Source organism: Hyperolius riggenbachi, chromosome 3, assembly GCF_040937935.1.
Source record: "Hyperolius riggenbachi isolate aHypRig1 chromosome 3, aHypRig1.pri, whole genome shotgun sequence".
NCBI lineage: Eukaryota > Metazoa > Chordata > Amphibia > Anura > Hyperoliidae > Hyperolius > Hyperolius riggenbachi.
In genome coordinates this window covers 197,787,791-197,804,288 of record NC_090648.1, presented here as the reverse complement: position 1 = coordinate 197,804,288, position 16,498 = coordinate 197,787,791, and the positions used below count along the sequence as shown (strand labels likewise).

Genomic DNA, 16,498 nt, shown 5'->3' with positions numbered 1-16,498 from the left:
ACATTTAAGCCTAAAACAACAACAAAGTAGCAATAGGTAAAAACCTCTCTAGACATCCATTTGATGCTCTTTTACACACACTGCTACCTGCCAGCTCCTCAGCATAGAATGATAAATTATATTGTCACAGCAGCTAAGCAAGTGACAGCAGGGTCATGACAGCAATGTGATAATAAGTAAACTCTGAAGCTTAAGGCTGCTTACACACTAAGACGTTACAGGCGCACGTTAGTGCAGCCTGTAACGCTCCCCAACGCACAGCAATGTAACACAAGTGGGCTGTTCACACAGCCCACGTTGCGTTACATGTAACGCTGCACGTTCTCCCGAAAGTGCAGCATGCTACGGCGTTAGAGCGGCTTAAGCCGCGTTAGACTGTCTGCACATGCGCAGTCATGTTGGGGAGGAGCGGAGAGCGGCCAGGCACATGGCTAATTAATATTCACTGCACGTTGTGACGTGCAGTGTTTACTTCCAGGAGCGGCCGCTCTGTGCGGTGACTGGCCGGCGGGACCACGTGATGCCGCATGCGCACAAGAGTACGCATCACGGCATCACGGACGCCAGAGTGAGCTGCACAACGCGGCTCACTCTGACGTCCACAACGAAGAGAACCAGGCGTCGCGTTAGGTGCACGTTATGCGACCTTAACGTGGCACCTAACGCAACGTCTTAGTGTGCAAGTAGCCTTAAAGGGACTCCGAGCAGTGCAGAAACTATAGAAAGATGCATATCATTTTAAAGCTCTTGCCGCGATTTCAATCGTGAAAATAAAGAAAACTAAAAGGTGTAGAGCGACGATTTAGGTGTCGCCAGAAAGAGGAGAAAGAGAGATTTAAAATGATATCCATCTTTCCATAGTTACTTGTATTTCACAGGACGACACTTTCCCCAGTGTCAGCAGCTCCATTCAGCAGAAAAAGTCGGCCTGTGTAATACAATGTAACTGTGGAAAGATGGATATCATTTTAAAGCTCTCTTTCTCCTCTTTCTGGCGACACCTAAATCGTCGCCCTACGCCTTTTAGTTTTCTTTATTTCCGTGATTGAAATCGCGGCCGCGGCAATTTCAATCGCGAAAATAGCGAAAACTAAAAGGCGCAGGGTGGCGGTTTATATATCATTGGAAAGAGGAGAAAGAGAGCTTTAAAATGATATGCATCTTTCCATAGTTTCTGCACTGCTCGGAATCCCTTTAAGGACAACTGAAGTGAGAAGAATACGGAGGCTGCCATATTTATTTCCTTTTAAACAATACCAGTTGTTTGGCAGCCTTGCTGATCTATTTGACTGCAGAAGAATCTGAATAACATCAGAATCTTGTCAGATCTGACAATAATGTCAGAAACACCTGATTTACTGCATGCTTGTTCAAGGTCTATGGCTAAAAATGTTAGAGGCAGAGGATCAACAGGATTGCCAAGCAAGTGGTATTGTTTAAAAGGAAATTGATATGGCAGCCTTCATATTCCGCTCATTTTAGTTATTTAACCCTTTCTGTGCTCCCAGGAATGTGCAGGAGTTCAACACTTCAGGATTTTTTGGGATTTCCATAAACTGTAATGAAGGCTCCCCCATACCCCCCCCCCCCCTAAAGGTTATCATGCAGTGGCCTATCTTTAAAAGCAGAGAGAAAGTTCTGAGTTGAGGTACACTTTAAATTATTTTATTTCATACTTTGAATCAATTGTGTTCCATCTAGTCTACCAGTGATACAAAGTCCATAATAGTACAAATGATTTATCAAGAGGGAGAGAGTGAGGAATATGTAGGTGTAAAAGTTGTTCCTAGGTACATATGGTATGCGCACTATGGATAATATATTGTATAAAAGTATTTACTGTGTGAGAAACTGTATAGCTAATATTACGCTCATCATATTTTTGAAAGTTTAAAAACCATTGTTCAGCTTTCTAATATTTAAAATCCATATTAAAAAAAAGTATGGTTGTAAAGTAGAACATTTCTCTGGTATTCTGTTCTTCTGGAACCCACAAAGCTTTAAACTAGTGTTTCCCAGCCCCTGAATGAACTGATTGTTTATAGGAGCTGGCATGAATGAGTGATAATCTGTGCCACTTTAAGCCAGGATTATTTGACACGCGATCAAATGGTCCTGTTGCTTATCTACAAACACTTCTGTCTATGGAAGATACTCTAGTAAAAATTCCAGTGAAACCACAGATCTCTGAACTGGTGCCAGAAACGCACAAAACCGATATATGTATGTCATGAATGGGCTCCCGAGGGGCTTCTTGTGTACAAGACCTCGTGGATTTCATCTTAGAACATTCGGTTAATAACTGTGCCATACATATTTCTACATGCTTATCATAGATCTTACAATTTCACTAAATATGATCTTCATGCCATCATTTATTCATTGATAACTTCATGGAGACCATGAACAGGGTGTATTTAGTAAGAAACAAAGTATTGACTCTTAAACATGATCTTATTTGGTAGCAGAATTTAACTCCCCTGCCCAATTCCCCCAAAATGTAGTCTCACGTGCATTTCAGTTTCCTATATACTCTAAGTTGCAAATGTGTCATCATTGTGTGCCTCACTTAAAGTGGATCCCAGATGAAAAACTAACTGTAACAAGTAACATATGTATATAGCTTATCTAAAGTTTAGATAGTTTACACAGCAAATCTGGCTGCATACAGCTTTAACAGTTTTTATGATGATGTATTCCTGTGATACAATGAGAGTGGCCATGTTCCGTTTGTCATCATTACACAGGTAATCTGCAACTGCATCTCCACCCCTCAGCCTGTGAAAAATTCACTCCCCCCCTCCTCCCCTCTGCCTCTGAAATCTCTGGCTAGTAACCTCCTCCTCCTCCTGCCCAGACTGAGCTCCCATAAGCCCTTGCTACATGGCCTTGGCATTTTGGAGTAGCTGTGGACGAGGCTTGTTTAGTTTATAGGGAATTAGAGTATTAAAACAAAAAAAAAGTATTTCGCTTGAGGAATGCCCTATAAACTATGTGAGGAACACAATTATGCAGTGAATAAAAGTTTATCTCGGATCCACTTTAAAGAAACCCTGTAAACCAAGAGATGAAGATAATGTGGTGATGAAAAAAATAATGCTCCTAGAATACCCACAGTGAAAATTACATGTCTACATTTTCAGCAGTTCCAGAGATTTGAGCATGTGTAATAAAGCTAGTTATGTTGACCTCTAAGCATCCCTGTTGATTAATAAAGCTATCCATCACAATATGGAAGCTTGAAAGGTCAAAGGGGAGGGACTTCCTCCCAACCCTTATGCTAGGTAAACACGATACAATTTTCTGGCAGATTTACCTGCCAGATAGACTATTTCCAACAGGTCCTATCTGATTTCTGATAGATTTTCCATAGCAGTGAAGGGAAAATAGATTGGAAATCAGATCGGACCTGTTGGAAATAGTCGATCTGGCAGGTAAATCTGCCAGAAAATTGTATCGTGTGTACCTGGCATTAGGGATGTGTTTTCTCTAAAAGTAACTTCTGATTTTGTTTTTTTATTTATCAAATGCTATTTTTTTATTTTTTTTTTTTATTTTTTTTTTTTACTCTGGTTTAGGCCTAGTGCACACCAAAACCGCTAGCAGATCCGCAATACGCTAGCGGTTTAAGGAGCTGATTTCAGAGCGATTCTAGGTATGTTTAGAGAGGTTTTCTAAACATACCTAGCAGTTTTGGGTGCGTTTTTGTGTAGCAGATTACACATATTGTTACAGTAAAAGCTGTTACTGAACAGCTTCTGTAACAAAAATGCCTGGAAAACCGCTCTGAAGTAGCGTTTTTCAGAGCGGTTTGCCTTTTTCCTATACTTTACATTGAGGACGAAACGCTTCCGAAATCCGCAAACGCGCAGCAGGAGGCGCGTTTGCGGCTTGGCAAAAACCTCAAACCGCCGGTGTGCACCATCCCATTGCAATAAATTAGCCAAGCGTTTTTCCAGGCGGATGCGGCCGGCGGATCGCTCCAAAAACCGCTCGGTGTGCACTAGGCCTTACTCCACAGCCACTTTTAGGACACTGAGCAGAATATGGAAGCAAAGCGTTCATGCTATTTGTGAACCAGAAGTTCACTCAGAACCTTCAGTTTATAGCACACTTATATATATTCAGTCCACACATGGCTGTTCCAGGCTTTTTTTGGCTATTATCAGTAAAAGCAATGGGTTGGTTATGATGCTTTATTTGTGTAGTGGTCCTGTGAGGACCTAAAGGCCCTCCACAGAAAAAGCATGGTACATTACAGTGGTATGTTTCACTTCCACATGTGCAGAAAGGAACACACATGGTGCATCACTTCTACTGAAGGGTTAAAGTGCCGCTTGCAACAGGTGTTATGTTTAGTGTCAACAGGGCTGGTTCTAGAATTTTTGCTGCCTGAGGCAAACTTGTTAGGATGCGCCCCCCCAATTGTAATGGCAATTTGCACCACACGTTATAGCTTCTGTGAGCCCCCCCCCCCCCCCAAAAAAAACACCCTCAGTATAGGGAGGTAGCCAGTTATAGGTGCCCCCAGTGTTGGTAGCTAGGTACAGCTGCCCCCAGTGTAGGTTAGCCAAGTACAGTTTCCCCCAGTATAGGTTGGCCAGGCACTCTCTTCACTTCCTGTTTGTGCCTGGTGTTGCTCCCAGACTTCTGCCACCTGAGGAAGTTGCCTCACTTGGCATCATGGGCGGACCAGGCCTGAGTGTCAAGCTAAATGTAGGTATTTCATTTAAATCAATTAAAGACTTATGATTAGTGTTAGGCTTCAAATTCTGAAGGTTTAAGTAGGGCATTGGCTAATATAATACCAACTTTAGCTTCTCGGCAGTGTCCAAATGCCAGAACTAACTAGCAAGCGGAAATTTTAGTGTATAAACATAATATGCTAGCACTAAAACTCTTTCTGCTGTTACACATATTGATTCTGAGAAAACATGTCTAAAATGGGCACCTGAATGGCACCTTTTGATACTCAATATGAGTTTCTTTTGATGGCTTTTTGGCCACGTTTCATAATTCCAGTACCATGCTGCTGAAATAAGAACTGGGGTAGCAAGTGCACATTTAAAGCCCCAACTCAAGCATCAGCCCTTATTCAATTCATGTTTTTTTTTTCAGAATATAATTTGATAATTTTTCATCGCCTGTTTCAAATAACTTCTCAGCTCTCTGGAATTAAAAAAAAAAACTTGGTGAAAACAGTATTTTCTTGCTTGCTAGTGGCTTAGAAGAAATTGTATTCATAAGGTGAGAAAATATCACCTTGTAAAAAATAATCATCTTCAAAAGGAATAGTCTTTTTATTTTGTAAGCATAAACACTGAACCCCTAATGAATGACCTGCTGGGGGGGAGAGGGTATGGGTACTGAAGAGGACATGACGATGAACTGTTTCAGTTATTGATTTTTTTGCTACATTTTGCTAAAATGTAGGGTTTTTTTATTATTATTTTTGGGGTGGGGTAAATCAGAGAATCAGAGTGCTGCATACAATGAGATGTTTAACTGTAGTAACTTTATTAGCTACACATCAGCAATTATGTCTTTAGGGCTGGTTCAGACGGGCGTTTTTGTGGCGTTTAACGCAGCGTTTCAGACGCAGCGTTTTTTGGGATCTACTGCCATCCCATGCAAGTGAATGGGAGCGTTTAGAGCTGGCTTTTGCAGGCTTTCATGAAAGCCTGGCAGTAGATCCCAGCGTTGCGTCTAGTCTCAAAAGCAACATGCTGCTTTCAGAGGCAGTAAACGCGAGGAAACAATAGCAGAGACCAGAACTGCTAGCCTTGAACGCTTTTCAAAAGCTTTCAAAAGCTAGCTTTTAAACGCTGGCGTTTAAACGCTGGCGTTTGAACGCAATGCCAAGCAAAAGCTCAGCAGACGCCCGTGTGAACCAGCCCTTAATTTGGCTGACTGCAGTAGTGAGAAATCTACTTGGTCACCACACTCCACACACCATACTTTGCTCTTTATAAGACAAGTAATACAAATACATTTGTACATTAGTCATCCTTAATTGTTTACAGACATACATTGGTCCAGTGTTGATATCTGTGAATCCATTCAAGCAAATGCCTTACTTTGGTGAAAAAGAGATAGAAATGTATCAAGGAGCTGTAAGTATTATTTAGTTCAATTGCTCTTTTTCAGTTGCTATTGATATTTCATTTCAGGTTGGGGCCATGGCGTATTCCAGTTACAAGATTTTTTTTAAGGACATCGAGTCTGTGTATTTGAACAAACATGGACTAGTTTTTTTTTAAGTTTTTTTTAAAAACTGACTGCTAATAGATGGCAAAATGTTGCTGTTAGACTAAGAGGCACCGAGGAACACCAACCCCCCCCCCCCCCCCCACAAAAAAAACAACCACCTTAATCTCTAGTTATCTGGCTTGCAGTCACTGCCATGTATCCCCTTGGCTTATTTCTCTCTGTTTTAAACGCAATAGGGGAATGATAGTGGAGTCTGTATCACACCAGAAACAAGCAGGCAGCTAATCTTATCTCAATATTGTCAGAAACACCTGATTTGCTACATGCTGGTTAAGGGTCTATGGCTAAAGGTATTGTAAGGGATACTGTAAGGGATATTGGCCAGACAGTGTCACTAGCAGCAGCGTTATGTTACCATGTTAAGATTAAATAAGACACAGTTTTACAGGGACCTTGAAGTGAGCAAGCTATGGAGGCTGCCATCTTCAGTGCCGGTTGCATAACATCTTTGCTGATGCTCTGCCACTAATACTGTGCTTACGCTCTGCCGCTAATACTTTACAGGGAACCCGAGGGGAGAGGGATATGGAAGCTGCCATGTTTATTTGATTTTTTTAAGGACATCGAGTCTGTGTATTTGAACAAACATGGACTAGTTTTTTTTTTTTTTTTTTTAAACTGACTGCTAATAGATGGCAAAATGTTGCAACCCTTGCCCTGAGTCAGACCATATTGAGCTATGTAGCCACGTGCAGCACCTGCAGTGCAACATTTGTATATTACACCAGGCAGTCTTTGAAATGACTACTGTAAATACTGTAAATACAACTAGAAAGGTTACTGTTTCACTTTCTTGATTCAGTTCTGTAGGTGACATTCATTCTTTACTTGAACAACTTAGGGCTGGTCCACACCAGAAAAGGTTTTCTGAGCGCTTTGTGAAAAAGCTCCTGCTAATGTTATTCTATGTGTGTTTGCACACAGGAGTGTTGTGATTTAGTAAAAATCCCCCATAGCATTGCATTAGCAAGCGCTTTTAAAATCTCTAGCGTTTAAAAAGCTCTTGTGGTGTGCACCAGCCCTAAGGGCTCAACCACACTATAAGTGCTTTCCTGAACGCTTGTGATTGATTAGCACTTCCTGAGCGCTTTTTAAAAATCACTCCCATTTTACTTTCATTAAAATTTTCCGTGTGTGCGATTGTGCTGATTTTTACCGCGATTTTAATGAAAGTGAATAAGAGCGATTTTTATAAAGCGAATCAATCACAAGCACTCAGAGGCCTGGTGCACACCAGAGGAGTTTTTCTGAACGTTTTGAGTTTTTAAACCTGCTGCTAAGGTTATCCTATGTGTCTGTGCACACTGGAGCAATGAGGTTTTGTACAAAAACCCTATAGCATGACATTGGGAAGAGCTTTTGAAACCTCTAGCGTTTGGGCGCTAGAGGTTTCAAATGCTCTTCCCAATGTAATGCTATGGGGTTTTTTTTTTAACATAAACTCATTGCTCCAGTGTGCACAGACACATAGGATAACATTAGCAGCAGATTTAAAAACTCAAAACTCTCAGAAAAACTCCTCTGGTGTGCACCAGGCCAGAAAGAGCTTATAGTGTGGCTGAGCCCTAAGGGTGGTTTCTCCTATAAACTGGAGGACCCTTAGGCTTGTTTCACACATAAAAAGGTGTCCTGTCCTGCACCATTCTCTAATATTTGCAGTTACAAACTACATTTTAAACTATAAAACAGAGCAGAACTAATGACCCTTTGAAATTTTCTGCAGTAAAATCTTATCTGAAGTTGTCTTTCATTGTTTCTTTGATGTATAGGTGCTTCATAAAATAGCACTGCTCTCTGACTAAATTGGTCATAGAGCTCAGGGAAGCTCTTTTGCATAGATAACAAGTGAAGTTTCTTAACTCTTCCTGTACTGGAAACAATATGAGACTCATATCTGTGCTACTAACATTCTATTTCTTAGCTTTCTGTTTTAAGAAAGCAAACTTTTGTTTTCTATTTCTTACCTGTACTACATATACAATCCATTATTTCATAAGTTAATTTTCACTTCAGATTCCCTTTAAATCATTTAAAATTGTGTTCTGTTAAAAGCATGTAAAAACTACCTAAGCGAGGGCTTCAAATACAGTGAGTGAAATGAATAGATCAGTGTTCTCAATGTGCTGCAGAAACATGCTAATGCTCTACAAATGAGAAACATAAAATCCCCCATGTGTAGCAAGGCAGGATGTCCCATATTCAGCGATAAATCACAAAATCATTGCAATAGTGTAATAGCAGGCATGTCTACTGTGATCAAATATTCAATTATTTAGAGGAAGTTGCAGAAAAAAGATGAATCAAACTTTCTGAACAATGAGTCCAATGAAATCCATCTGGGCACTTCCTCTCTGGCTCAGAACAGACAAGCTAAGCCACGCTTTGGTTTAAGCTCCGGTCATGTGAGCATTAGCAAGTCCTGTCCAGTAGAGCTTACTATTTTTTTTTCTTTGTATCACACAAGGCTGTGTCACTAGGCACGTGAGCTGGTGTAGCTGTTCCTGTGGTTACCTGCTTCTGTCTGTCATCCAGTGTCCATGTTTTCTCACTGCTTGCAGTGCAGCACACACTGATGTCTTCCACATGTGCTCCCTTCTGTTAACAAACACACTTATGACCGGCTCTTGTGAAACGTAGCTTTTTATCCACTGCTCAGGAAGCCTCTTTGTGGAAGTAAAGTGATATTTCCTTTAAACATTTGTTTGTATGCTGCTTCTCATCCCATCTGTTTTTTGAGATTCCCAGTGCTGGAATTTTTGTAATTATGATGTGCGCCTCACACCAAATCCTATAGAAGTTCAGGTTTATTTAATCTTTAGTGTTTAGTAGGTAGAGTTCTAAGCAGATAACAAACTTAATTTGTAATTTAACACTTCCTTGGTTACAAATATAGAAAAGCATTTTAAATAGTATTTAGTACTAAATCTAATACATTAATTTGCTAAATAAAAAACATCACTGTACATCCCTACTTTAAAGTGACTATTTAATTTAGAGCAGACAATACGGTATGTAGAAGCTACCATGTAAGAAGTCCCAATCAGCTCAGTGCCAGGGATCCAAGCCAGTCACTATGAAGTGTTAATGCTGAACTGAACTCTTGCACAGCACACAATGAAAATCTTTATTCCACATATAGTTGCTGACGAAATCCAGCGCTCTTTGTTTGTTTTACCAAGATAAAAGTGTCTAATTAGTTCTTATCAGCAGCTGTGGATCGTAATGAAATATTTTTGCCCATAAAGTTTACCATGCAGTAATTTTACCATGCATCTTTTAGAACACAGAAGAAGTTCTGAGTTTAGTTTCACGTAAAGTCTTGTATTTGCGCTAGATGCAACTCAGCCAAGGCATACAATAATGACCTCCTCTGCTGAGTATCCTACTTTAGCTTCTTAATCAACATGCAGAATGACATTCTCCTGTGAGTAACACAACCAAGTGCCTCTAGAACAGGTATGTCAAACCGGTCCTACGAGGGCCGAGATCCTCACACATTTTTGATACAGCTCAAATGAATTGATGGGTCTGAGTTGGGAAAGGTGCGGTCCATCAGGTAGAACACATTCCTCTCCTTCTCAGTCCATCCTAAACACTGGAATGGATCTGGCCCTCCAGGCCTGGAGTTCGACACATGCTCTAGAAACAGTTAAAATATTAGTTTGTTTTAGTTATTACTGAAAGGGAAAACCGCCTTTAATAGAAATGTGTTAGTTTCAATAACCTGTATCTGGAATCTTGGCCTTATTGATATTCACAGATCTTGATTGCTTTGTTGTAGGCTCAGTATGAGAATCCTCCACACATCTATGCATTGGCTGACAATATGTACAGGAACATGATTATCGACAGAGAAAATCAGTGTGTCATCATAAGGTAATATCAGCTGATAGACTTCACTGCATGTTATTTCTGCATAGTTACTGGTATATATTTTACAAAATGTGCATCATTTATGGTCTGTTTATTAAAAGGTACCGTATGTTGATTGAGGAGGGGTGAGAAGCTGGATGTCCAATACACTGCTGTTGTGTGCAGTAATGTTCTCAAGTTATGATGCTTCTTTACAATGTACATTATGTCAGTAAAGCATTACCAAATGTGAACATTACTGGTTTCAAGCGGGTCTACAAATATGCATCTTCACAGCAGCAGCCACTATTTCAAGGAGCTCACGTTGATATGGAAACAACGTGCAAACGAGCGCTGATTCAGTTAATACCTTTGATGAATCCATGACCCCATGGTTGTTATACAAACCTTACATTCTTTTAGAATTTTTGGTTTTGTCTTCTAAAATTCTGCTTTTGTTACATGTGTAAAGGGAAAAAATTGTGTTTTTGCCTATATGTCTAAAGGATAACATTGCTCTATGTTATCAACTGTGGGATTTTGTTGAATTGTTAGCACCGTGGCCTGCATTTCTTTCCTATCACCAAGTATAGGGTTTTGTCAGAACTCACTGTCATCACAAGTAGAGCTTAGGAAGGTCTGTCCTATGCAGTTTGGAATTATTCAGACAGCAAAATGTTTTTTTTCATCGTTGCCTAGCTAGGCATAGTGTATGAATAGGTTTGGGGAGAACGAGGCACTTTACAGAGACCACTCCAGAAGAGGGTTTAACTTAAAACGTGGTCAAAAGAAATCTCATAAGTTAGAGCTGCATTGCTTTAATATTTCACATGCTGTATATACAGCAATGGAAGTCAGACCACTGGGTACATTTTATACTTTGGTTGGAACCTATTTAGAGATTTTTACTGCTATTCTGCACATGCTGTGTTGGTGGTCATCATAGAATGATCGCTTAGACCAAATGACAGCAGTTTGGAGGCTGCCATATTTATTTCCTTCTAAATTATGCAGTTAACCTGGCTGTACTTTGGGTCCTCTGCTTCTAATACATTTATTCATAGACCCTGAACAAGCCTGAAGATCAGAAGTTTGACTGAATTTAGTATGCTTTTTTCAGGTTTTTGATTCAGACACTACTAATCCTTGAAAGATCAGCAGGACAGTCAGGCAACTGGGTTTGTTTAAAAGTAAATGCATATGGCAGCCACCATATTCCTCACATTGCAGTTGTCCTTTAGTGCCGGTTCACACTACAAGAGCTTTTCTAAACGCTTTGTGATTTTAAAGGGACCCTGAACAGGTTATAAAATCAGAATTTGCACTTACCTGGGGCTTCCTCCAGCCCACCGTAGCCTGCAAGGTCCCCCGGTGTCTTCCTGGCTCCTTCACCGGTCCCAGTCCTGGCTCTGTTACATAACTTCAGCCTGAAGTTGTCAGGGCTGCTTCCCGCCGTGGACGATACGCGTCATCACAACAGCCGGATATGCGTCATCATGCTGGCCGGCGTGAGAGTCCTGCGCATGCGTGGTTAAATCTCAGTGAACCACGCATGCGTGATGATGTGTAGCCGGCCTGCTTGATGGCGCGTTTCATCTGCGGCGGGAAACAGCCCTGATGACTTCAGGCTGAAGTCACCCTGTAACGGAGCCAGGACTGGGACCAGAGAAGGAGCCAGGAGGATGCCGGGGGACCTCGCGGGCTACGTAAGTTGGCGGAAGCCCCAGGTAAGTGCAAGCAGCAGTAACAACCTGACATAGATTTCAACTCGTACCCACTGTTGCCAGAACTTGCAAGTCATATCTTTGGGCTGGCTTAGGGCTTTCGTATGCGAGTGCAACTTTAATAAATAAAAAAAAGAATTAAAAAAACCTCTTCCCCACTAAATTAGTATAATAAGCATCGCAAGACACAAGTGGGATAGTAAATGTCTTTCTTCATATTCCGTGGCTTTTTTCTTGAATTGGGATGATTCAAAGTGAGTCCCACCAACTTCCCTCTAAACTTGCTGATGCCAGCTGAATGATTCAGCCCACCTTCAGCAGTGTCACATCCTGTCACTATTTGCCTGAAAAGTTCTTGCGTTCAGTAAAACATGAATTGTCAGCAAACTTCCATTGCACTATTTTTAGCACAGGCAAGACTGCAAACTGTGCCGTGATTGTTAGTGGCCAGCTTCGGGGTTGTTATCCATTATTACAAGTGTAATTAAGGCACCTGGGTAGCTTTGAAGTTGAAGTCACACATGGGTATTCACTTGGAACTAAAGCACTGGTTGCTATGATTTTCACAGAGGACCTTTTATCCGTCAAGGAGAAAATAACTGAGAAGTAGGAAAAGCTAATGATATGCATTAAGCCAGTAGTGCCCTGCTTCTGTCAATGGCTTTACAGGAAACAGATAGTTGTGTGAATTAAATTATAGTGTATAGTGTGGAAACTATACAATTTGAGGAACATATTGAAAATATAACCTGCTCTGGTGATCAGTAATTGATTATATTAATTTATAAGTGTAAGCGATAGGTGCTTTAAAGGTGGCCATTCATAGGCATATTGTAAGAATGATCTCTGTGCTATATTTTGTAATTAAGGCATACAAGGACATTTACTTATGGTTGCAGAACAATGTATCTCCTTTTAATGTAAAATATATATATATATATATATATATATATATATATATATATATATATATATATATATATATATATATATATATCTGTGTGCTCTAAATGTTAGCAGTATACAGGAATCCGTCTGAAGAAGGCTTCATAGCCGAACGAAAGCTTACTGCTTTTGTTCTAAGTTAGACAATAAATGGTAACAATCCTGATTCTAAACTTCTATATTTTGTCAATATACAAACTGCTTTACAGCAAAACTTGAAGAGACTCTGTAACAAAATTTTCATCCTTATTTCTTCTATCCTATAAGTTCCTATACCTGTTCTAATGTGCTCTGTCTAACTGCAGCCTTTCCTATATGTATTATCTCTGTTATATGATCTAATCTTCTCTCCTCTGTCGGGCTGAGGCTGGAATGTGTGGAATGTGATGTGCTACTTGTGATTGGCAGAAGCTATACACACCCTCTCCAGGCCCCCTGCACACTCTTTATGACTCACACACTCGGCTCTTCTCAGTGTATTACTTATTATGTCTTTTGTTTGTAAACACTGGATAAAAATGACAATTACAAGCCAGGATTGCAGCAGGGAGAGGCAGAAACAGCACAGAGGGGCCCAGGAGAACATAATGAATAGAATGGTATGCTTTTTATTGTAAGAATTTTACAGAAGAGTACAGAGTACAGAATCTCTTTAACAGTGCTACAAATCTATGCCACTTGCAAGAACTCTCTTGACTAACTACGAGATAGGGCCGGTTCAGATAGACGGCTGCTGATCTGGTGCATTTGAACACTTTTAAACGCGTGTGATTATTTGTTAGAGATGGCGAGTCGTTTTTTGTGAAGCACTTAAAAGCGTTTGAGTGTGTTTTGGAGCATTTCCTTTGCAAGCAGTAGGTTTGAAAGGAGTTCAAGGCATTTAGGGCAGGAACTAGTCCTAGTAGGAAGCAGAAATAACTTTGTACTTCCTGTACTCGAGTACTGGTGACGATGTGCTCCAACATCGTACTTTCTGTCCAACAGCATTCTTGGACACTTCCTTTAAAAAAAATCCTTCTCAAACAAGAAATACATGTGATTGGGAGTGATTACCAGCTGTTGTAACTTGTAAGCATTCCTCCTCATTGCTGGCAAACGTAAACCACTCTGAGATGCTGCATGGTGTGCCTGGAGACGACACAAGGGATCTACCACGGCAATTTCACAAATGCGGTTAAATACTATAACCATCATCTAAACCTAAAAAAATGACATGTTTCAGTTTTGTGAACCTGCCCATATTTGGTATTCTATTTGTTTTAGTAGAGCTTTAGTCATAGACATTACATTCTCTCAACTTTTGTGTCCAAATAACCTCATGTTCAATCTACTGGAGTAAGACACTACACCAGATCTGATGCCACCCATACATAACTCGACTTTGCAGCTGATCGACTATCCAACTGGATAATTATCAAATTGGATGAAAACGGTTCCACCAAGATCATGCCTGACTATCGATCAGACTTGCTGATAAATCTAGGGCCGATCGGGTGCGCAGTGGTAACGACGTGCGATATCGGGACAAATGCAACAGAACCCCGTTATTGTCCCCCCCCCCCCCCCTAGTGTAAATGTGCCCCCCCGTGCATGCATTTATACTTTACCTGTCCACTGTCACCTGTTGTGGTGCCCATCCTCCTTCGGCTTCCTCCATTCCTCACGCTGCCAGTGTATAGCATGTGGGAGGCGGGTCTGACATCACACACATGCCATGTGCTATACACCGGCAGCATGTGAGGCGCACATGGAGGAAGCTGAAGATGGGTGGGCGGTAGCGGACAGGTGAAGTATAAATACATGCATGGAGTCACATGTACACTAGGGGGCAGCGACAGATGCGGCGTCACAAGGCAGATCCTGAGATATTTCATGCTGAGATCTGTGGGTACCTATAGTCTTCGTCAACTAGCTGGCTTGGATTTTTTGTTCTAAAGTAATTGCTTATGGCCCAACCCGGCAACTAGCTGTCTTCTTATCTTTGATGTGTTAATGCCTATGGCTGTTGAAAGTTCCTGTTATGCTAGATACACACCATACAATTTTCTGGCAGATTTACCTGCCAGGTCGATTATTTCCAACATTTTCAATCTGAATTTCAATTTTTTGATTTTCAGTTCTATTCTATTCAGTTCTATGAAAATCGATTAAAAAAAAAAATGATCTAAAAAATGATTAAACAACGATCGGAAAATGATCAAATTTCAGATCACACATGTTGGAAATAATCGATCTGACAGGTAAATCTGCCAGAAAATTGTATGGTGTGTACCTAGCATTAAGCCCTATAGCAAATGATTTATATATCGTATGTCACAAGTTTTGAGATTCTTTGTGTGATCGGTTACAAGTCACGCTCTTTATGGCCTGGACTATTATGAGTCAACAGATGAGGGATCATATACAATTCTCTATTACTGGTTGGCTATAGACAGGCTGTCATGTTTACTTTTGTTCCCAGTCACCAGGTCAGCCTGGTATTGGATGCATTTTCACAATTCTTTATTTTATTTCACAGCGGTGAAAGTGGAGCAGGGAAAACGGTAGCAGCCAAGTATATCATGGGCTATATCTCAAAGGTATCAGGAGGTGGACCTAAAGTGCAGGTGAGAAAACTACTCTTTTTCTGGCCAAGTTTCAGAAAAGTGGTATTTGAACTAGACCAGTTTATGCATGAAAACTTGAGATACTTGAGATAGGCGTTCTTATTGTGTTAGCAGAGAGAAACAAATTGACTGACTGCGCTATACAGCCCACTGATGTTGCCCAAGGGATCAGGTTCCAAACACCAATGGGCAGAGCCGGGACAAGGTCCTCCAGCAAGGCTGAGACACCAAAGTGCACCCTTCCATCCCTCCCACCCCCGCGTCACACACTGATTGCTGTTAGACTAAGAGGCACCCAGGAACACCAACCCCCCCCCCCCCCCCCCCAAAAAAAAACCAACCACCTTAATCTCTAGTTATCTGGCTTGCAGTCACTGCCATGTATCCCCTTGGCTTATTTCTCTCTGTGTTAAACTCGATAGGGGATCGATAGCGGAGTCTGTATCACACCAGAAACAAGCAGGCAGCTAATCTTATCTCAATATTGTCAGAAACACCTGATTTGCTACATGCTGGTTCAGGGTCTATGGCTAAAGGTATTGTAAGGGATACTTTAAGGGATATTGGCCAGACAGTGTCACTAGCAGCAGCGTTATGTTACCATGTTAAGATTAAATAAGACACAGTTTTTACAGGGACCTTGAAGTGAGCAAGCTATGGAGGCTGCCATCTTCAGTGCCAGTTGCATGACATCTTTGCTGATGCTCTGCCACTAATACTGTGCCTATGCTCTGCCGCTAATACTTTACAGGGAACCCGAGGGGAGAGGGATATGGAAGCTGCCATGTTTATTTATTGAAACAATGCAAGTTGCCTGGCAGCCCAGCTTATCCTCTGCCTCTAATCATTTTGGCCATAGACCCTGAACAAGCATGAAGGATCAGATGTTTATGCCAAGGTTAGCTGCATGTTTTAGGTGTGTGACTTGGACATATCTGATGACAGAAAAATTAGCAGGATTGCCAGGCAACTGTTTAAAATAAAATGAATATGGCAGCCTCCATATCCCTCTCAGATCAGTTATCCTTTAAAGGAAGCCTGAGATGGAACTTATTGCTTCCTCGCCTTCCTCCTCCGCCCACTTGTTCTTCTACAATTGGC

At 41.0% G+C, this 16,498-nt stretch overlaps 1 protein-coding gene across 1 annotated transcript in view; it reads left to right on the top strand.

Annotated features, from left to right (window-relative positions):
• The window catches only part of MYO1E (myosin IE), a 208,078-nt gene that overhangs the window by 69,175 nt on the left and 122,405 nt on the right, over window positions 1–16,498 (top strand). The window contains exons 3-5 of the mRNA XM_068275534.1: window positions 6,024–6,113; window positions 10,052–10,146; window positions 15,310–15,397. Coding sequence (XP_068131635.1) covers window positions 6,024–6,113; window positions 10,052–10,146; window positions 15,310–15,397 — 273 coding nt within the window. The remainder of the gene's footprint in view (window positions 1–6,023; window positions 6,114–10,051; window positions 10,147–15,309; window positions 15,398–16,498) is intronic.